This window comes from Colletotrichum godetiae (genome assembly GCF_030913485.1).
Source record: "Colletotrichum godetiae strain CBS 193.32 chromosome Unknown BDP55scaffold_12, whole genome shotgun sequence".
Classification (NCBI taxonomy): domain Eukaryota; kingdom Fungi; phylum Ascomycota; class Sordariomycetes; order Glomerellales; family Glomerellaceae; genus Colletotrichum; species Colletotrichum godetiae.
The window spans coordinates 45,871-66,069 of NW_026851260.1; the positions used below are offsets into that span (position 1 = coordinate 45,871).

The 20,199-nt window shown below is 50.4% G+C and overlaps 8 protein-coding genes across 8 annotated transcripts; 6 read left to right on the plus strand and 2 right to left on the minus strand.

The window, feature by feature from the left end:
• Window positions 1-1,605: 1,605 nt before the first annotated feature.
• Window positions 1,606-4,005, plus strand: BDP55DRAFT_548350 (ATPase; the record flags this gene model as incomplete). The annotated part of the gene is made up of 4 exons (XM_060568829.1): window positions 1,606-2,022; window positions 2,077-2,516; window positions 2,579-3,210; window positions 3,266-4,005. The coding sequence occupies 4 exons, from the start codon at window positions 1,606-1,608 to the stop codon at window positions 4,003-4,005; spliced, it is 2,229 nt and encodes a 742-aa protein (XP_060431831.1).
• A 124-nt stretch (window positions 4,006-4,129) lies between these two features.
• BDP55DRAFT_692297 (pre-mRNA-splicing factor prp46) lies at window positions 4,130-5,584 on the minus strand (the record flags this gene model as incomplete). The annotated part of the gene is made up of 1 exon (XM_060577097.1): window positions 4,130-5,584. The coding sequence occupies one exon, from the start codon at window positions 5,582-5,584 to the stop codon at window positions 4,130-4,132; it is 1,455 nt and encodes a 484-aa protein (XP_060431832.1).
• A 1,181-nt stretch (window positions 5,585-6,765) lies between these two features.
• On the plus strand, window positions 6,766-8,065 carry BDP55DRAFT_656797 (ankyrin repeat-containing domain protein). Its single transcript, XM_060574388.1, has 6 exons — window positions 6,766-6,900; window positions 6,958-7,086; window positions 7,184-7,286; window positions 7,360-7,373; window positions 7,441-7,832; window positions 7,907-8,065. Exons 1-5 carry the CDS (start codon window positions 6,853-6,855, stop codon window positions 7,759-7,761), a joined length of 615 nt encoding a protein of 204 aa, XP_060431833.1. The 5' UTR covers window positions 6,766-6,852; the 3' UTR covers window positions 7,762-7,832; window positions 7,907-8,065.
• Window positions 8,066-8,104: 39 nt separating this feature from the next.
• BDP55DRAFT_692299 (M protein repeat protein) lies at window positions 8,105-10,838 on the minus strand (the record flags this gene model as incomplete). The annotated part of the gene is made up of 3 exons (XM_060577098.1): window positions 8,105-9,061; window positions 9,139-10,583; window positions 10,664-10,838. 3 exons carry the CDS (start codon window positions 10,836-10,838, stop codon window positions 8,105-8,107), a joined length of 2,577 nt encoding a protein of 858 aa, XP_060431834.1.
• A 2,137-nt stretch (window positions 10,839-12,975) lies between these two features.
• On the plus strand, window positions 12,976-14,421 carry BDP55DRAFT_548144 (alkaline phytoceramidase; the record flags this gene model as incomplete). Its single annotated transcript, XM_060568814.1, has 8 exons — window positions 12,976-13,080; window positions 13,163-13,201; window positions 13,268-13,415; window positions 13,501-13,640; window positions 13,718-13,783; window positions 13,847-13,961; window positions 14,023-14,169; window positions 14,285-14,421. The coding sequence occupies 8 exons, from the start codon at window positions 12,976-12,978 to the stop codon at window positions 14,419-14,421; spliced, it is 897 nt and encodes a 298-aa protein (XP_060431835.1).
• Window positions 14,422-15,173: 752 nt separating this feature from the next.
• On the plus strand, window positions 15,174-15,731 carry BDP55DRAFT_692301 (prefoldin subunit; the record flags this gene model as incomplete). The annotated part of the gene is made up of 3 exons (XM_060577100.1): window positions 15,174-15,203; window positions 15,290-15,456; window positions 15,569-15,731. The coding sequence occupies 3 exons, from the start codon at window positions 15,174-15,176 to the stop codon at window positions 15,729-15,731; spliced, it is 360 nt and encodes a 119-aa protein (XP_060431836.1).
• Window positions 15,732-17,343: 1,612 nt separating this feature from the next.
• On the plus strand, window positions 17,344-18,689 carry BDP55DRAFT_57551 (uncharacterized protein). The gene is made up of 6 exons (XM_060570774.1): window positions 17,344-17,448; window positions 17,529-17,820; window positions 18,003-18,221; window positions 18,367-18,448; window positions 18,530-18,623; window positions 18,686-18,689. The coding sequence occupies exons 1-5, from the start codon at window positions 17,409-17,411 to the stop codon at window positions 18,542-18,544; spliced, it is 648 nt and encodes a 215-aa protein (XP_060431837.1). The 5' UTR covers window positions 17,344-17,408; the 3' UTR covers window positions 18,545-18,623; window positions 18,686-18,689.
• An 89-nt stretch (window positions 18,690-18,778) lies between these two features.
• BDP55DRAFT_529263 (uncharacterized protein) lies at window positions 18,779-20,140 on the plus strand (the record flags this gene model as incomplete). The annotated part of the gene is made up of 2 exons (XM_060567829.1): window positions 18,779-19,852; window positions 19,907-20,140. Coding segments are annotated over 2 exons (1,308 nt in total), but the record flags the coding sequence as incomplete, so codon positions are not given.
• Between the last annotated feature and the right edge of the window lie 59 nt (window positions 20,141-20,199).

A 20,199-nucleotide genomic window follows, 5' to 3' on the forward strand; every position in this document is an offset into this window, starting at 1 on the left:
TTAATAGTATTATAGTATCTATAAGAATATTAAACATAATATATAAACGTATTAATTTAATAAAGAAATATTTAAAAATAAGGATCCTAAATAGTTTTATTAAATCAATAAAGTAAACATTAAGGTTTATTATTTATATAATATAATCGCGGTTCTATATTTTACTCGCTTATCTATTTTACTGGTTTATTATATACGTTATAGCTTATCTATATTAATATTTATTACTTTAAAAAATATTAATATATTATTAATATACTCTCCTTTATTTTAATCGCTTATATTATATTAATCCTGTATTTTTATTCTATATTAGTTATACTAATTTATAAAAACTTAAACATTATAAAAAATATAATTAAGTATTATAATTAAGAAAAATATTAAAAGTAGGTCTAATATATTATATAAACTTAAATTTAATATTCTTATAAAGCTATCGTAAAAATTAGTTTTTTTTTTAAGCTAGGCTTTACTAAAGATTTACTAAGCCTTAGCCGTAGCCTCGTGGCTGGGCCACGTCGAGCCTTAGCTATAGCCTTATGGCTGAGCTAGGCCTGGTTAGGTGCCCGTGCACTAGGCAACCTTATAGCGCTCTTTTTAACTAACTTAATGCCGAAATAATTATAGTTAATAAAAATAAATTTTAATATTAATATAGAGCTTTTTAATAATATAAAATCTATTTGAATAAAATTATTAATATTATAAATAGCTAGGTCGGTATAAATTAAAAAAATTCAATAAATTAATACCGGGTTTAAAATTATATTTAAAAGAGTTTTTAATATAAAAAAGTACTTTATTATAAATTAAAGGGTATTATTAAGAGGTTTATTAATCTATATAGAGAAAAAAACTATTATATTAAATTTGACTATTTATATAGCCTAGTATTAAAAGGTCTGATATATATTAAAACAGGTAAAGTTAGCTATTTAAGTATAGGGTTATATAATAGAAGGTTAGACGGAAGCTATTAATAGTTCAGAATATAGTATAATATATCTAGTCTTCTCGTTATATAATATATCGTATATATTAGTGCCCCGGCGGATGCCTCTACTGAGGGGAAATTATATATTATATTATATAATTTCCCTTAAAAGTTAATCCCCTTAAGGTTAATTTTTTATGCCTATAAAGCTTAAAAAACTATTATAAAATATATTATATATATTAATACCTTAATAAATGCTGTTAATAAAGAGATACTTCGTTTTATAAAAGCCTAATTTCATTAAAATTAAACTTCAATATTTATAATTCTTTTTAAAAAACCACTATTATATAATTAAAATAATTTAGGCTATATTATTTTCTTTATAGTCTACTCTATAGCTAATTGAGCCGGGTCTATATAAAAAATTAATAACCCCCTCTTTCTAGGTAAGTAGTTGTACTAGACAATGACCTAGACTAAGCCTGTACTGGGAACGTAGCCACCCTTGCTTTTATATGGAGCATGGAGTACGTACCCGTGTATGCGCGAAGCTCGACCTCACTTTAAACGACTTGTCCTTTGTCTCGGACACAACAGCTCATCGGTTGTCTAACAGATAAGTCGGAGACCCTCTACATCGCGTTATCTCATCATATCTCCCAATGAGTGTTTTCGCGCCGCAAGCAGCTCATCGAGGGCGTCGTCAGTCAAAGAAGTCTACCGGCGTTGCCAGAGACGATTCAGACGATGAGCTCGGCATAGATGATCTTCCGTGGGAATGGATCCTTAAGTCCAATGACGCGGATGCCTCACAGGACCATGGCGACGATGCGCAAATCTCTCGAAAGCGAAGGAGAGCCAACCCTGAGACGCAGATTGTGGGGGCCCGAATGGGTCAATTTGAGTGCCACGTTGGCGACTGTGTTCTTCTGAAGGCGGAAGGGTCCAACGAAGCCTGGGTTGCCATAGTCTGCGAGTTCTTAGAGGAGGAAGATGGTGAAAAGGCAGCCAACTTCATGTGGTTCTCGACAGAGAAAGAAATCCGCAACAAGGAGAGGAAACGCTCGGATTTTCTGCCTGTACGTCGTCCGGACCAGGCTGACTGTGCGAACGCTTACCATCGAGTTACCTAGAATGAACTATACATCTCACCTTCGTGGGATGTAAATCCGTTGGCCGCTGTCAACGGCACAGCCGTTGTGATATCTCACCAAGCCTTCCGTCAAAGGTATCCGTCGGGTAAAATACCTCGATCCTCACCCGATTTTGGTAAGACCTTCATCTGCCGTCGCGCATGCAACACAAGAACAGCAACCTACACAGATGAGTTTGTTTGGGAAGAAGTATATCATGCAAGTGAGCAGAGCGTTTCTGAACTGATCGGGTTCGTCAAATCACAAACAAAGTCGTCGCGACATGGCCTGGCAGCGAGGCAATCAACGCCGGAGCAGTCTTACAAGATGACATCAGATCGTTTGGGGGGGCCGTCTACACCAAAACGAACCCCGAGGGCCGAACATCCAACGCCCAAAGGAGAAACCCGAATAACGACGACACCCGGGTCTCGCAAACGGTATGTGCCTGCGTCATATCTAAATCACTCGGCGCCTCGCCTAACCAGCTGTATTCATGCAGGGTAATGGTGAAGAAAACGCTAGAATTCACGCCTTTAGGTACGAGGAAACTGTCACTAGAGCGTTTGCAGTCTTCGCCCTTCCAGCTGGCTCGTTCCCAACTTCACGTTGCCTCAGTACCGAGAAGCTTGCCTTGCCGAGAAAGCGAATTCAACCTGGTGTATTCACACCTAGAGGCAGCCATTGCGGATGGTTCAGGAAGCTGTATCTACATCGCCGGCACTCCGGGGACGGGGAAGACAGCCACTGTTCGAGAAGTCATATCTCGCCTAGAGGATAGCGTGAAGGCTGATGAACTTGACGATTTCATCTTCGTGGAGATCAATGGCATGAAGATTACCGACCCCCACCAGTCCTACACCCTCCTATGGGAGGCACTCAAGGGCGAGAGAGTTAGTCCTACACAAGCCATCGACCTCTTAGAGAGAGAGTTCAACAATCCAAGTCCTCGCCGGACTCCGTGCGTTGTCCTGATGGATGAGCTTGACCAGCTGGTGACGAAGAACCAGAGCGTCATGTACAACTTTTTCAACTGGCCCGGACTTCGACATAGCAGGCTCATTGTCCTAGCCGTCGCCAATACCATGGACCTTCCGGAAAGAACTCTGAGTAACAAAATCAGCAGTCGCATAGGTGAGCGTTGGACTTGCATACTGCGGAAGTTCTGCAAGCTGATGTGAAAATTTAGGCTTGACAAGAATTACCTTCCCAGGTTATAACCATGAGCAGCTCATGAAGATCATTCAGTCTAGGCTAGAGTGTGTACCCGGAAGCATCGTCGAGGCAGACGCTATACAATTTGCCAGCCGGAAAGTGGCTGCAGTAAGCGGCGATGCAAGAAGAGCCCTGGACATCTGCAGACGAGCTGTAGAGCTCGCTGAAGGTGACAGCCGTGTCGAGACACATGCAGGTGACCCCGAGGCACGACGATCAACCCCGAGCAAAGGCAAAACAGCAGATGCACCAGTCAAAGTGACCATCGCCACGATTAAACGTGCCATCAACGAGGCCACGACCAATCCTGTGCAACAGTACCTTCGATCTCTGCCTTTTGGACCCAAGCTACTCCTAAGCTCATTATTAGTCAGAATACAAAGAAACGGCACTGGCGAGACGACTTTTGGCGACGTAGTGGACGAACTACGCCGTATCATTAAGCTGGACACGGCAACTCTTGAATCAAGTGTTCTCTCGGCTTTGTCGACGGGGCCATCAGGAGGTGATGTCGGTCAAGGTAATGATAGTATCCGGATAGTCCAGTCTCTGGCGCTTCCTCAGGCGGCGCTTGAACTTGTGGGTGCTGGCATCATTGTACTAGAAGCGCACAAGCCGGAACGACCAAGCAAGGTGCGTCTTGCTGTGGGTGACGAGGAGGTCAAGATGGCGTTTCGAGACGATGGAGAAGTAAAGGCCTTGGGCTTGTTTTGAATTAGACCACTGTCTGTACTGTAGGTCCCATAAGGAGGCAGGCTTGGGGGTCGGGTATCTATTCGTGACAAGTCAGGCAGGGTATTCCGAGCCAATCCTATCCTATACTGGTCCTATGCTAGTTCTAATATTTGCGCCTGGCCAGTGTTGGCTGCCAAACAATGGGATGTGACTCAGGTGTCGCCTTCTCATCCTGCTTCCATATCTTGATCGTCTTGTCGGCCTCTCCGCAAATCAAACGCAGCCCGGAGCGATCAAATGTAGAGCTCATAATGCCCGCCTCGGCATCCAACGACCCCGGCTGTGCCGTAGTATCCAGAGCCTGGAAGCGGTGGCCTGTCTTCCAGTCCCAGAAACTCATGGAGCCGTTGTCGCCACCCGAAAACAGAACGTTTTCCTGGTTGACGCTGAGCGTATTGATGATGGCATTGTGGCCGTCAAAGTTTTGCATGAAGGCTCCTTCAGGACATTTCCACTGCTTGATGCTTCCCGTGCTACCACTGGCAAATGTAAACTCTGCGGGATGCGTGGCCAAGGCTCTGACGCCCTTTTTGTGATGTGTTAAGACGCCCATTGTCTTCCCGGCAGCTAAATCCCATAGTCTTACTGTCGCATCTAACGAGCCAGTCATGACCTGAGGATCAGCCTCTTGACACTTGACGTCCGATACAGTCCCGGTGTGGCCGGATAACACGTGAATATTGCTTCGGGTTCGCATATCCCAGACTCTTGCGACACCGTCTCGACCGCCAGTGACCAGTACATCCAAGGTTGGATGTAGAGCGAGTGTGTAGACGCCGCTTAGATGTCCGTGGTAGTGGCGGATAACCTTGTTTGTCTCGAGATCCCAGCATTTGACCATCTTGTCTTCGCCGCATGAGAACAAATAAGGGTGGCGCGGGCTCACGGCAAGGCCACGTACGGTTGATATATGCCCGGTCAGAGTCAGGCGTAAGGAGCCGGTGGCCAAATCCCAAATCTTTATAGTCCTGTCGCCAGCACCACTTGCAAACCACTTGTTTCCTGGCTCGACCGCCAAGCTCCGAACCCATCCCAAGTGGCCAGAAATGACCCTCATGAGCTTCCATGGTGGATGCCACTCAGGTCTGGCGCCATGAGGAGTTGACGCGGTGGCCCGTGTCAGACCCGTGGGCTGGGAAAGCTGGGAATTGTTGTTGTTGTTGTTGTTGTTGTTGTTGTCGTCTTTAGCACCAGGAGCGCCAGGGCCGGGTCCATTGGGGCCCTCGAGAAGCTTTTGCGCAGATTTCTGCCTGACAAGAGCCTGGTCTGGCTTGGAGTGCGCCTTGATCCGCCGTGCCTTGGTGGGAGCGGGCTGCTTAGCAGCAAGAGCTGGTGGAAGCTGTTGAACACCGAGGTATTCGAGTCTGAAGCGGCGATCGGCACTCGTCTCGTCGTCGCTGGGCTTCTCGGCCGATGAGTCGCTAGGCTCAGTCCTTTGTCGCTTCCTGGCGGGGAGCCCTGGAGCCTGGGAGTAAAGGGTTCGGGTTGTCTTTTGATTGACGTCTAGGAGGGACCCTAAAGGGGTGGTGTCGGACGAGGGCGCCGTCAATTCAGCCATAGCGGCTCCCATGGCAGTGGCAGCCTGACTGGGTCGATGGAGCAGAATTATCGTAGGAGTGTGTTCTCTTCGAAGTTGAGTTGGTTGGATGGCCTTGTCCCTGCTCCGAGTGCTGAAGAGTTATTGTGGTGCGTCGCGGTGCGGCGGGTTCTGACATGAGATATATTGGAAAAAGACTGACGCGCCAGAGTCTTGAATTGGATGCCTACCTGCAGCGTTGGTCTGGGTGGGTACGTACCTGCATCACCGCGTGCCACCGTGCGTTCCTAGGTACCTTCCATCATTCCATGGCTGTTCAGTGACGTGGTCGGTGTAGTATCCGTACCTTGAAGTGACTCGGCACCTTGAGCTATACGCTTTAGTAGCACTACATTCATCGAGAGTTTCATAGGTAGCTATGTTCCTGGACGAAGTCTTGCCCGTAGTCTGCAGATGAACGTCAGGCATCTGGGGACCTTGAGCTTGAGGTAAGTGGTAAGTAAGATAAGGTACCTTGGTCATCTCTGCATCTACCAACTACAAGGCTGTACTACAAAAGAGGGAAGATCTCACCTACCTAATATATTCCTTCCCTCGCTGGGTGAGCGCCTCCAAACATCTTTTCACGTCACTTCCATAGCTGAATGATTTTGCTGCGTACCTTACCCTCCTAACCTATGTGAGGTGAAGATGATGACCACATTGCCCACTGCGTACTGCCTACCTAAACTATACACTTCTTGGTTCCGAGCTTTGGAGCTCACTATGAAGACAAGGTGCCAGTGACCATTAGGTACCTACCTCACTTGAGGGGCCACTCAGCTCACGTCTCCTCCCTCAATAACGTGCCCTCTTCACCTTTCACCAATTCATTTCGGGCAAGCGAGGCGCGAAACTTCGAGAGAGAATCCTCTCTGCAGTCGGCTCACTCATATAATACATATCCGTCGGGGCTACTATCGACTTCACTTTTGTCCCAACTTCGGTCTAACTCTGCCTACAACTTCAAGCCCATCTCTCACCGAGCTTGGCTTTCCCCGATCTAACCGTCAACGCCATCGGCTTCACTTCACCCAACGATATTTCTCTTCGTACCACGGCACGCCACAGATCATTTGTCATCATCGGAAGAAATTCGGAACTCACAACAAGAAGGCGATAATAACCAGGATGGCAGAGACTCAGGACAAGTTTCCCCTTCACACTGCAGCCCGCGAGGGCAAAGGTACTTATTTGGCGAGGAAAGCTGCGGCCGTCGCTTTGCTTCTCAAACCCGCTAGGTCGTAGGAATGTGGCTAACCGGTCTTGCAGTCTCCGTCGCAGAAACTATTCTCAAGGTGGCTCGCATTTTGAGGCTACATCAGATTTACACATTTACTAACATCGTGTTGTAGACGGAACCTAAGCTCGCTGTACGAGAAGACGATGATGGCAGGCTTCCCATACACTGGGCCGCGTCCTCCAACTGCATCGACATTATCATTCTACTTGCGCAGATTCGTAGCTTTGACCCTGATGTCCAAGTAAGTGAGGTTCCCGGGAGGCTGTGCTCTCACAATGTTTCATGACCATATTCACCCGAATCTAGTTCACGTACTAAGATCAACCCTCGACACTTAGGATGGCAGCGGCTGGACGCCGCTAATGATCTCTGCAAGCCTCAAAGATGGCGAGGATCTTGTCAATTTACTTCTCCAAAAGGGCGCCGATGTCAACCTGAAGAGTAAGATACTCTCACCATACTTATTACGCCCCCCTGAATCCTGGACCTTCTAACAATCACTTACATGTTCCAGACCATAACGGACAGGTGAGTAGGAGGAGGTTCACAATACTATCTTCTCTCTGATTCGGGGTCTGATTCGGTTTGACTTCAGGGTGTTCTGCACTTTGTGGCATCCAAAAACAACTTAGACGTCGCAAAGAAGCTTCTCAACCACGACCCGCCCGCGTCTACCAAGATCCGCGACAAACGCAGTCAGTATGCCATACACAGGGCTGCCGCCATAGGCTCAGTTCCGATGGTGACACTTCTGATCAAACATGGGAGTCCTCTCAATGCCACCGACGCCTCTGGCTACACTGCCCTGCATCACGCTGTTGCTGAGGGCCACGGTGCGCCCAACTACAGGCCTCGGCTACATGATATGGAAGCAACTGACACTTCGTATCAGGCGACACAGCAGTGGCTTTGCTAAAAGCTGGTGCCGTGATCAACAGAAAGGACAATGATGGGTGTCTACCTTTAGATTTGGCTCCGGACAAGGAGGTACGTGATGCTATCAGCCCGACAACCTCGTGCTTCACAAATCATCTTGGCTAATGGTTTGAGCGCCTTTGTAGGTTCGCCGCTTCATTGAACGCGCTGCCGAGGAGGAGGGCATAGAGCTATGAATAAGCTGAGCTAGCCACAGGTATAGCACGTGGTATTTCGCCTCCCTGGCTCCGGCGGTGGTAAGAATACACTTTCATGTTGACTCGCACCAAATTACAACCGCGTGAAGAATGCGTTGCTCTATGTGCTCAGCACTCATTATTCCTTTATCTGATTGTGCGCTCTACCAAGTCGCGATACATGGCCTTGACATCCTGCACGTCAGCCCGCAACTCTTCTACTAGCTCGCTCTTCTCCCCGAGTAATTCTAGTGTTGTCTGGTATCTTGAGTTCAAATCCTCAACCTGTCCTTCCAACTCGGTCACCCGTTTTGAAGCCGTCTTGCTCGACTCCAGCTCTTTCATTAACGAGACAATCTCGGCTCTGGCCTCGTCTCTTTGTCCCGATATGCGCGCCAATTCTTCCCGGGACGTGACCTTCTCCGCTTCCAATCGCCGGATGGCCGCACTCATTCTTTCTACCAGCTGTACCGAAGGTCCTGCGCCAACCGTCGACACGGAAACCATATCCTGCATCATTTGGCGAGGCGACGATGACGTTTCCACGCCGTCAAACAAATCGTCTTTGTCGCCTGCGTACGATGTGGGCGTAGGCAGCGAGTCTGGAGGCAACTCAAACGAAGTGATGGAAGGTGCCACCGGCAGATTCGAGCCGCTGGTTAGCATGGGCGGTCTAGCTGGTGGCTGGCTTGATAGTCTTCGCCCTAGCTGTGAACCCTCCTGGAAACCGTCCGTTCCACTAGTCGGGGTCGATATCTTGCGACCCTTGCCAGATACACTGTGTAGTAGAAGTAGATCGTTGCTCATCGTACGCGTGGGTACGGAGAGTAAGGGCGAGTCTGGACGACTCTGAATCCTAGATCCAGGGCCGGACAAGTGGTCTTCTAGCCAAGGCCGACGGTCGAGTTCAATCGTTTCAGTCTTCCATGCTGCCTGCTGCTTTTCAAGGTCAAGTCGGGCCTGTGACAGCGCTGCCTCGGCGTTCTCTGCTCTTTTTTGAAGCGTCTCATTACGAGCTTGAAAACTGTCGATATCCCTTTGATAGCTGGGAAACCTGTTCGTGAGCTCTTGGAGCTCTTCGTCCTGGCGTTTGCATCGGGTTGCCTGTAACCGCTTAGAATAATGACACACAATGACGGAAGCTCCAGCATATGATCTGGAGGAATAGCAATGTGCCTTACAGTCTCTCTAGCCTTTTTCCTCATGTCCGACTCACGTCGCAGAGCATCATCTCTCTCGCGCTCAAGGTTGGCCACTCGTGCGATCAGACTGGCCTCGATACCCTGCCAGTTTTCCGCAGCAATGGCATGCTGCGTCTGCAGTGTTTCCACTTGACGCAAAAGTTTGACTTGGGAGTCACCCACGGCGCCAGAGGATGCCTCTTCCGCTAGCGCACGCATGGCCTCCAGCTTCCCCTCCATTGCTTGAAGCTCTACCTTCATCTCGAGTTCCTTGGCGCGGGCGCGCTCGGCGGCGCGCGCTACTTTTTCTTCCGCCTCTGCTGCACTCTCCTTTGCCCGACCAGCGATCAGGTTCCGCTCCAGCTGCAATGCGGCGACAGTATCTTCAAGGTCTTTGACGCGGCGTTTCTCAGCGGCCAGTGCCTCCTCGTTCACCTTACCTACAGTGGAACTGGCCTGGTCGGAAGCTCTCCGGAGATCATCCCGTAGCCTTTGCATTGTAGATTTGTTGGTTGACACCTCATCACGCAATGCGCTCAATTCGTCTTGCATTCCGTTGGATTTGATCTGTAGTTCTTGATTTGACTGTTCCAGTTCCTCAACGCGGCTGGCTCGGGGGCGTAGAGTTTCTATATCAGCAGTCAGCTTCTCTTGACGAGCACGTAGCTCTCCCAAGGTCTTCTCGTCGCTTGCAATCTGTGTCCTGAGTTTCCTGATGATGGCCCGATGTTTCTGCTCCGTGGCGGCCAAATTGCGGCCTTCGTCCATAAGGGCCGTAATCTTGACGTCTCTTTCAGCAAGTACTCGCTCATGACTTCCCGTAGGTGCCGCCGCTGCAGACATGCGTGCGGCATCTGTAGCATCCCGCGCCAGGAATTGCAGTTTTGCTTGCATGGACTCAAACTGTTCGACATAGCGATGCATCTCCTCCTGTTGCTCCTTTGTCGACTGTTCCGCCCTAGCTTCCAGGGCCTCGACCTGTGCATGAAGTGCCGTACACTGATTACATTCGATCCGGTTGCCACTTGACGTGGTGGCTGTTTCGAGTTCCAGTCGTTGATCTGGGGTGGCAGAGTTACCCTCTTGTTGAGCCTCCGAGGCTCGGCTACTCTCCATTGAATTCGGAACTCGGTGGCTACTAGAGGGATCTTCTTTGGACGTTTCAATGATCTCATCCTCGTCCTGGATAGTATTGTTGGGTATGGCGGCCTCAGTCGTGACTACTACCGGCGCTGGAGTGTTCGCCGGACTAGGAGCATCGGTACCCCTTTTTGGAAGCGTACCAGCTCCTGGACGACCGCCATCGGCACTTGGTCGAGTACTCTGGGAGTCTGATGTTACGCTGCGAGCGTCGGACGGCTGGGTGTTCTTGGCCGCAATGGCCTTGGCAAGGCGCTCTTGTAGGCGATCGTTGGTACGGCTGCTGGTTGAGGATCGAGGCTGGCCTGTGATAGATAGAGTCAGTACCACTATTGTAGGATCGCGCCATGCTAGTCCGAGTCACATGAGGGGGATGGGTATGTACTTATTTGCTGGTCCTTGGAAGGGACAGTGGTAGAAGCCGCGGTAGACTGGGAAGCTTGCGGCGGGATAGCTCCATTCTCTCCCTCAGCAAGCATGTTATCGAGACGGGCCTCGACGCCGGCTACAGCCTGCTGGAGGAAAGAACCCCAACGTGTCGACTTTGCGGGAGCTGCCATGATGACGGTCGGCTGTTATATCGGTCTTGGACAGAGGCGGAGACGGCTGTGCTATGCCTCGTAGCTGTTGTGTATTTCAGAGGTCATGAACATCTCGAGTATGCCTCCAAAGACCGTAATACAATGGGATTAAATCGTGCTATCGTGCTACCTCGCGAAAGGGGGAGTTGACTGCCTTTCCCGTGCTCAGCAGGAAGTGTGGTGGTTGCGCGTTCGGTGACGACTAACGGGGAGAAGCTTTGGGATTCGTGGTGCTGAAGCAAGTGGGCCGGTTGCGATGAAGAAGAGCAGTGCAGTGCGCGGTGGGTAATGCTTGGGTTGGGCGTCGGTCGGCTGAGAAGTGGAAGAATGGATATGTTGGGTTTCTGTGCCAGGTGTCTAGACAAAGGATGCTCGTATGTAGTGGAAGGACAACCAACGTGGCATGTAAGGGAGCTGGAGTAATACCTGTCGTTTATTTAGGTTGGGCAAGGTGCAGTTGCGGTTCCGTGTCGGGTTGCGGCAAGGCAGGGAAGCAAGGTACATCGTATAGAGTACGCGGCACTAATACTTGGGTAGAAGGAGAAAATCACAGCTCTTACAGATACTCTGTACAGCGCGAAGATCTGGCTGGAGGATGGGTGACCGTTCCACGCAGGGTACCTCACGTACCTACCTACCTCGGTGGGCGTGCAGCTCAGATATTCCAGTGTAATTTGTCTATGACTCGAGTGAGGTAGGTACCTTAGATAGCTTAAGCCTCCAAGGTGACCAGAATGGGCACTTCTCTAGCCTAACATCGTGATACTCATGCATAACGTGCAATGATCTTCCCGGCCACTCGGTATTCAACTCCATGGTGCGGACACTTCAAGGCGACATCATGGGCACATAATTAGTGCCTCTTTCGCAAGGGGCCCCTGCTCAGATGGCAAATGGCGCTTTAGAGACCAAGGTAATACTCCATAGGTACAAAGAGCTTCATGTTAGGTACCTACTTCTTGCGGCTTGCAAGGTAAAAGGCGCTTGCTTAATGGAGGGTTACCTTTTAAGGAAAATTGCCGCAAATAGTGAATTGACGCGAACTTGAGACTCTTTGAATCATCTGGATCGCAATGCTTTGCTCAAATATGGCTGGTGCGTTCTAGATGCTAGCAAAACAATTCTCAAGTACTAAATTCTACTCCGTACATCCTGAGGTACCTTCTCCCAGTGAACATGAAAGTAAGCAGAAACATGACCTTAGAGGAGCTTTCAAACCAGTCAATTAGTTATTACCCACCCAAATACGTGCATAAGTGCATCCACCGCACGCCGGTATGAGCGAACTGCAAAAGGTACGTCATCCTCCACTGGGGCCTCGGAACGTCCACCGGAGCTGAACCGAGTCGTGTCTGCAACGTGGAACCAACGAGGTGCTACGCATTGTCGTTGCCATCTTCTTCGTCGGTTTCTGTAAACTTGTTCTTAAGCACAAGGTGTTAGTCCGTAGTCACTTACGTGGATCGCAGTGTCTTCTTTCCTCTTCCGCAAACTTGTATACCAGGCCAGGCCAGTTGTGCTTTCATACCGAATACAGCCAAACTTCGGACAACCGGCAGGGCCACAGATTAGTCCAAGACAACCCTCCTCAACTTGCAACCTGCAATACCTCCAATTTCTTAGAATACCAACCAATGTGTTCTATTGCTCGCCATATAGTGCAATTGGAAGTTAACCGGCCGAATCTGACCCAGCCTGCCGCAAGATACTGATTCAACTTTCCTCCGAGCGACCCGGCACTTCTTACGAGTCTAGTACGACTCCCCCTCCTCCTACCCCCTCCTCTTTTTCTCTTTCTCTTATTCTCTCTCTCCCTCTCTCTCTCATTGTCTATCGGGCGTGCGCCTTGCTATTCTATTCCCCTACCTTTGCGTCTCCGGCGCCGCTCGGAACACGTAGACGGAAAGTTTAAACGACCTTTTGGGACATTCGGAGTCTTCCAGCGGCATTCTCTGCAACCGTGGTAAAACACCATTGCCCCCCTTGTCTATCTCTCTCTCTCTCTCTTACCCTACGTCGAGCCAGAGCCCGTTGAAGCTGAGGAAACAGCGATTTCTGTTGCGCTGCTTCTTGGCTTGCTGGCCCGGTTTTGCCTGGTCAAGACTGTCCGCCACCAATGGCTTCATCTCCATTGTTTCAGGCCCTGCGCGTGGCGTACAATGATGATCTCCCAGACGGCTACTGGGGAGAAAAGACTTCAACTCTGAATTTTTGCGAAGAGGTGAGAAACACATCTCCCACTGATATGAGAACTTCTCAACATCCTTGCTACTGCTGACCTCTGCTTGCCTTTGTTGACGTAGGACTATGTAGTCTCTTATTACTGTGCTGAAGTTTGCAATGTTAGTGATCACCGACTTCTCCTGCTCCAGTCAGCTCGCACCCATACTAATTCGGTCGCCTGAAAGACATTGACGAATCTCCTATTCCTATGGCTTGGCTTTAAGGGCGTCTATAATTGTGTATCTCAGGGTCATCCACGGATATTCCTCATAGCATATCTCGGATACGTTATAGTTGGACTAGGCTCCACGGCCTTCCATACATCCTTGAAATGTTCGTCCTCGCTTCTCGCCCCGAGCTCAGTATATTTTCTGCTACCTACACTTGGAGTACTGGACTGACAAAGCCACCTGCCTAGACCCCATGCAGCTCATCGACGAGCTGTCTATGATATACACCACATGTCTCATGGTCTTTGCAACGTTTTCATTCTCGAAGTCTAGCAGATTTTCAGTTCTTTTAGGGAGTGGTCTCGTTATGTTAGCTGGCTTTATTACGGTGCGTGGTTTCTAACCGAGTAAACATGCAAAGCATGGTAATTGTGAAAGCCCAGAGTTCTTACCATAACACAATAGTCATACTACCACATCACTAAAGATCCGGCTTTTCACCAAGCCTGCTATGCGGCGTTAACGGCAACGGTAATATGCTGAACTCACTCGGCGCTCAATTACCTCAACAGAAAGCTGACTGACGCTGCGCAGGTTGTTTTACGCAGCTTGTATGTCATGGAGACGCAACTACGGCCAGTCCTGTCACGAAGAAACAAGGACAAGGCCAATCTCATTCTCAATACCATGTGGATCATGGTTGGAACAGGTCTCTTGGAACACCACCAAGCTAAATGTGTTTGTTCTGCTTTGCTGACAGGAATCCTTAGGACTCGGTGTCTTCCTCATGGGGTTTCTCATTTGGAATATTGACAATGCTTTCTGTAGCAAGATAAGGCAATGGCGACGACAGCTTGGCCTGCCCTGGGGCGCCTTGCTTGAGGGTCATGCTTGGTGGCACTTAATGACAGGTGTTGGTACGTATTTTCCGGAGCGGTACTGCCTTTCTATCAAGGTCGTTGCTAACGTGATGCATAGGAGGTATGGGACAGAGAAAAGGCGGTGCTCTCATCTTTGACGTGCGCTAACAAGTTACAGCCTACTACTACATCACCTGGGGAATATGGCTACGTAGATGTCTCGAGGGCCGCGAAGACGAATACAGACTCGTCTGGCCAAGGTCGCTTTCGTCGATACCGTTGGTGGTCAAAGCGAAGAAGGCGGATTGAGGAATAAGGACCTCAATGATGGACAGGCAATCAGTAGCCGTTCAGGGTGATATTGCATAGGTACACCAGTCGAGGGCTTGGGGGCAGCAGCTCTGTATTCCAAAGGCAAAAGAGACACAACCATTTTTAAAGGCCTTCTATAGAACCACGAGCAGATAGAACTACCCAGCAGCAAGCACTGCTAGGCGCAGGTGACAGGGTATTGTATGTCCGCAACCTACGTATACTACAGATACCCCATCAATTGTAATTCAACGGAGCCAAGCACAATGTCCAGATTGGACAGGAACTTCTGCAAAGGTACAAGAAGGGATTCACTATCGAGTATCTGGAGGTGAAGCAGCGATATATGCATAATTCGTTAAGACATCCTTACTTTCCACATATTCCTATAGACGTTTGTGGATAGGTAGGTATCTCAGGTATGGAGCACATATATATGCGACAAAACGGCATAACCAAACCATTGCCACACCACAGCCACTACATACTTACCTTCAGGCGGCCCCTCTAGCTTTGATGAGCCCGCCCCCACCTTGCTGTGAGCTTCTGTCAAACGAAAGCCCCCTTCTCCCAGTTGCGATCTCACACCTCAGCCTGCCCACAATATCATTGTCAACGACACTGAAGTTATTGCGAATCTCAGCTCCCTCCGCGGCAGCTTCACCATTTGAGCTAGCAAGAGTGACTTGGTAGAGGCACCGATCCAACGCGGCTTCCCAGAAACCGTCTCATCACCACATCGAGTCAACATGTCTATTCCGAACCAAGCGCTTGAAAAGGTGAGAGAACAACAGCAGTGGCACCCTGTTCTTTTGGCCCCTTTTTGTACTTCAGCTGTGACCTACTCACATATGTTCTCTCCTAGCTGATTCGAGAAATCGAAAGCCAAGCCATTGTGGCCCAACAGCAGATTGGCCAGGCGCGCACACAAATGACGGCAAAGCAACGTGAAATGCGTATGGTCCGTCTGACGCTGGATGAGGTTTCCACCTTGCCCTCAAACTTGAACGTCTACGAAGGTGTCGGCAAGATGTACGTAAACCCCCTGCTGACCCATGTCCTCATTGTGCGTGCTGCAGCCGACAGTAATAGGACCAGAATCCATGGATGACATTGCTGACGCCGAGCCTCTGGGGCGGGAAAGGTTCGTCGCGTTGCCCACTCCGCAGCTTACGCAGAAACTGGAGGGCCAAATCAAGGATAGGGAAGGCGAGGTTGAAAAGCTGAGCCAGAAGCTGCACTACTTGGAGACAACATACAAGAATAGCCGGCAGCACATTGACCAAATGCTCAAGGCACAGTCATGATGGCAAATGCTGTAAGAGGAAAGAGAGGAGGGGAGCTAAATCATGGGGCCAGGAGCTTCTTCCACCATGGATAACGGGAGGAGGATATGGAGGTGGAATATGTCTCCTTATGCAATCAGCGTCGAGCATCGAGATGGAACGCCAAGGGCGCCCGACTCGACAAGCGCTTCTTCGGCTACGAGCAAGGGTAGCACAGCATCTGAAAATGTCTTTCTCCAAGGGACCGCTGGCAATACGGCGCGAACAGATAAAGTGCTTGTACGTGTTAGTGGTCACTTGATGCCAGCCTCGTCTGGGAACTTTCTCGGGCATTGACTTGACCCTGGTTGGAACTGGCTTAAGACCTAGGGGCGCAATTGATGGTGGTGTAATGGACGAACCAGAGCATTGTTTGCGGTTCAAACTTGAAATAATGCATGTCAGCATAGAAAAACGTCTCACATGAGTGATGACTCTATGGGTGACTGAAGATCGAGACGAGGCACTCGTACCTACTGGCAAGACGTGCAAGTTGGGGGCCGAATCTGCAGTGCCCGAAGCCTGAAGTTTATTATTGTCTAGGCGCATCCGTGCTGTCTCTACGACGTGTGCCAACGATTTAGGCGCCGCGCCTCTGTCCCACGTCGGCAAAGATCCATGTCAACTGTCTCGGGTGCATGTTCGTCTGGGGCAAATGGGGTTTCCTCAGGCGGGAGAATGAGACTGAGATGGCCCCAGACTCTGGTGGGATATCTTGACAACTGCCGCAGTCTTAGGTACGCTCGAGCGTGGTACGACGTCCATGTTATCTGTCCACTGTTTTTCGTCCATTGCCGATGAAACCTAATGACTACCTAATGATTTTGGGCATGCAGAAGAGTCTAAATGCAATGTCGTCAAGTATGGCAACATTATAGATGTCTAGCAGATCACGCGACTGGTGCAAGTTTGCCGCCGGGGTGACTAGAGCGTTCAAAGACAAGTAGACATGGACTCCCGTCACGACTATAGACGGCGCAGAAGAGGTACACTGCCCGCCTACAGTAGGTAGTACCATCCACTAGGTATTTCTTTTCCAAATTACCGGCGGTCAGCCCTCTTGTGGTACTGTGTATGTCTAAGACCCGGCGGCTGAGGTTCAGCTGTGGTGGCCTGGACCTGACCCGTTGGTACTTGAGGATACACGAGCTGATTCGGCCTGCTATAATTACCTGGGTACGCAGGCAGCCGTGAAAAGAGCGCTTGTGCTGTGTTGGTCCACGTTCGTTTATCCGCAGATGACCGGGGCGAGGCATCGATGGCCTGAGCGAAATGTTTCACTGCACCAGACGGACTTTTCTCGCAGCAATGCAACGACTGGGCCAGAAAACGGCTGCCTGATAAGGTGGGTGATGGTTTGCTGGAGACATGAGGACTCCTGGTCGCCGCTTGTCGCTCGAGGAGTCCAGTGAGGGGGTGGCCGGGGTGCCGGGGTCCGGGGGGTTGGAGACTAAGGTCCCCACATCGGGTTTGTAGTGCCATCCACAACATACTTCGTAGATGCATCTGGTTACCCATCCCATGGTGTCTTATGGTTATCTGGCAAGGCAAACGGTACAATACCTAATAGGATCACCCATCTTAGTCCCATTCGTATCAAGAAACACCTCACGATATGAGACGAAGGGGTCCACGCAGTAATGCCATTTAGAGGCTTTCATGCCCAAATGTGTATCCGTACCTAAGGTATGGACACTCCGTACGTGCTCCGTACAGACCGGATGACCCCACTCTGTCAGCAATCGCGCAGCCCTACGACATCAAGCTAAGCCGTTCTAGGCCTCGAACGAGAGGATATCTGCGTACCTCCCCTGCTACCCTGCCACACTGCACCGAACTGCGAAGGACTACTACGTAAGGAGGCAGTGACACCCAGTACCTATTCAAAAACTAGGTATCCGTATCCGTACACACCTGGGATGGCAGCCATTGTGCGGATGAACCGACGAATGAACGGCCTGCCCCGTGCTTTGGCGATGCTGACTGCCCCCATTCCCTCCCGATACACCGATAGATGGAAGAGGCAGGCGTCACAAGAGTGTGTCCCTACCCAAGGTATGTTGGTGCCTAGGTATGCTGATGCCTTCTTGCCTTCCATGTGTTCCATACACCTCCGGCGGGTAAAGCATCTTGAGGTGAGTGTTTCTGGTCCTGCGTCCTCTTCCAAGATGCCATGCTCCGCGTTGCTATGCTTGCACCCTTGGTACTCATTGACTAAGGTGGTAGTACGCAGTAATGATGGCGGCGGTTTAGGAGCCGAGACAAAGCAGTCCATCGAGTCTGGGCTCATGTGGACACGGAGACTAGGCAGGTTAAAGCAGAGAGCTGGCGATATCGTCTCGACCCTGTGGCGTTGGCGCCCACCTATCCAGACCGTTTTTCTCCCCATCTCAAACTACCCACGTTAGCGATCCCCCTCGACGCCGCTCCTACATCACAGCCTTTCCATTCACAGCAATTTCATGAGGTAAGGTTGGTAGGTACCTACCCTACTTCACCTTACCTTAAATTCCCTCTTCGGGCGGTGTTGGAACTTGGGACCCCAGGCCCTGCCATCCTGTACATACATGATAAACCCCTCTCTTGACCTGGTCGCTTATGTTCCCTCATCTACAAGGTGGGCCATCCATCCCCTCCACTTCGCTCGACCCTCGCACTATGGCCAATCCAACCACTGGCTCCCCTTTCTAACATGTAAGGTAAGCCGACCGACCGACGGCCACCACCTCATGTCACGTATCTCGTCGTCGCCCCCTCAGCTCTTACCTTAATACCCTAAGCCAGAAAAAGCATAAATGACCATCGAGTCTTACTCTCCCGCCACCAACATCTCTTAAACCAGTTGGCTCCCCCCTCCTATTGCTCGCCACTGTTGTATTTTCTCTCATAGCACTCCCTGTTCCTGCCTCATATTGTTGACTCATAGAGGTATTTAGTGGTTGAGCCCTTGAATTTCCCTCCCCGCTTCTGTCCACACCAATCTCACTTCAAAGATAATCGAGGCATTCGGCACTATAGGCACGATGAGTAACAGTTACTACTCCGACTCGGACGACCTTGACATACGAGTCTCGAGGCGACGAGCACCGTCGCCTTCACAGGTTCACTATGTCGAAGCGAGACCAAGACCCCCTGCTAGGAACTACTACCCGTCAGCAGGCCAACAGCCTAGCTTCTTGGCTCCGGAGCGCACAGTCATCACCACCCGCACCCGATCAAGAGAGCGTTCCCGTGAGCGCCATTCTACTCCACCAGGTGGCCCCGCTCCGGCTCCGATTCCGGCCCCGGCCCCGGCTCCTGTGATAATCAACAACCGTATCTACAACGAACACTCGTCCGATGATGAGGACGACCGCCATATGCAGGTCTACCGCAATCGTCACCGGTCTCACTCCCGTGGCCACTCGTCTCATTCTCGGTCACCTTCGTCCTCTTACATGACCCGGGAGGATTATGAGGCAGAACGGGCTCGGCAGGAGCTAGCAGAACTCCGAATCTGTCAGGCTCGCGAGAAAGAAGAACGCCGGGTCCAAAAAGAGTTCCGGGAGGAAGCCGAACTCCAGCGCGCCAAGCGCGATCTCGAAGATATCCGAACTCGTGAGGCTCGCGCTGCCGAAGAACAGCGCTTCAAAACCAAGATCGAGTTGGAAAAGTACCAAGAGGACATGCGCAAGTCAGACTTAACCAAGAAGCGAGAAAAGGAGGCTGCCGATGCTGTGGAACGCTACAAGAGAAAGGAGGCAGACCGCATTGCGCAAGAGAAGAGGGAGAAGGAGCAGCGTGAGAAGGAGTTCCAGCAGAGGCTCAAGGAAGAACGTCAAAAGGAGCTGGACAAGCTGGCCAAGGAAAAGAAGGAGAAGGAGGAGCGTGAGAAGGAGTACCAGAGACGCCTCCAGGAGGACCTACGTAAATCAGGTCTCGATGACAAGGCCATTGCCGCCATCCTCAAGAAGGAGAAGATTCCGGAGCCACCGAGGCAAAGGCCGGCCCAACATGATCACGCGCTCGTTCCCGCCAATCGCCCAACCTACACGCGCATGGCACGGAAACATCTATCGATCGAAACCTTGAGGACATACCAGGTCGAATGGGAAATGGATGTTGTAAGCAGAATCAGAACGCGACTATTCCCTGTTGCAATTACTGACTTATCTCAGGACCCCGACTACGTGCTCATCAGACGATGGGTCCCGGAATGGGAGCAAGACACCCTTTGGAGACACACCAGGTCGGTTCGCGAGAAGCGTTCATCCAAGCTCGTACTCGAGATCGAAGACAAAAAGCCGCACCGCCTCGAACCAGAGTTCGAGTGGGTCAGGAAGAAGAGTGACCGGAAGAGAAGCAAGTCGCCCGCACTCCTCATGTATCTTGCAGGGGCGAAACCGGCTTGATCTGAGAAGGCGAATTTCGGGTCGGCGTCGGGACCGAGGACGACAGCCATCGAACGCGA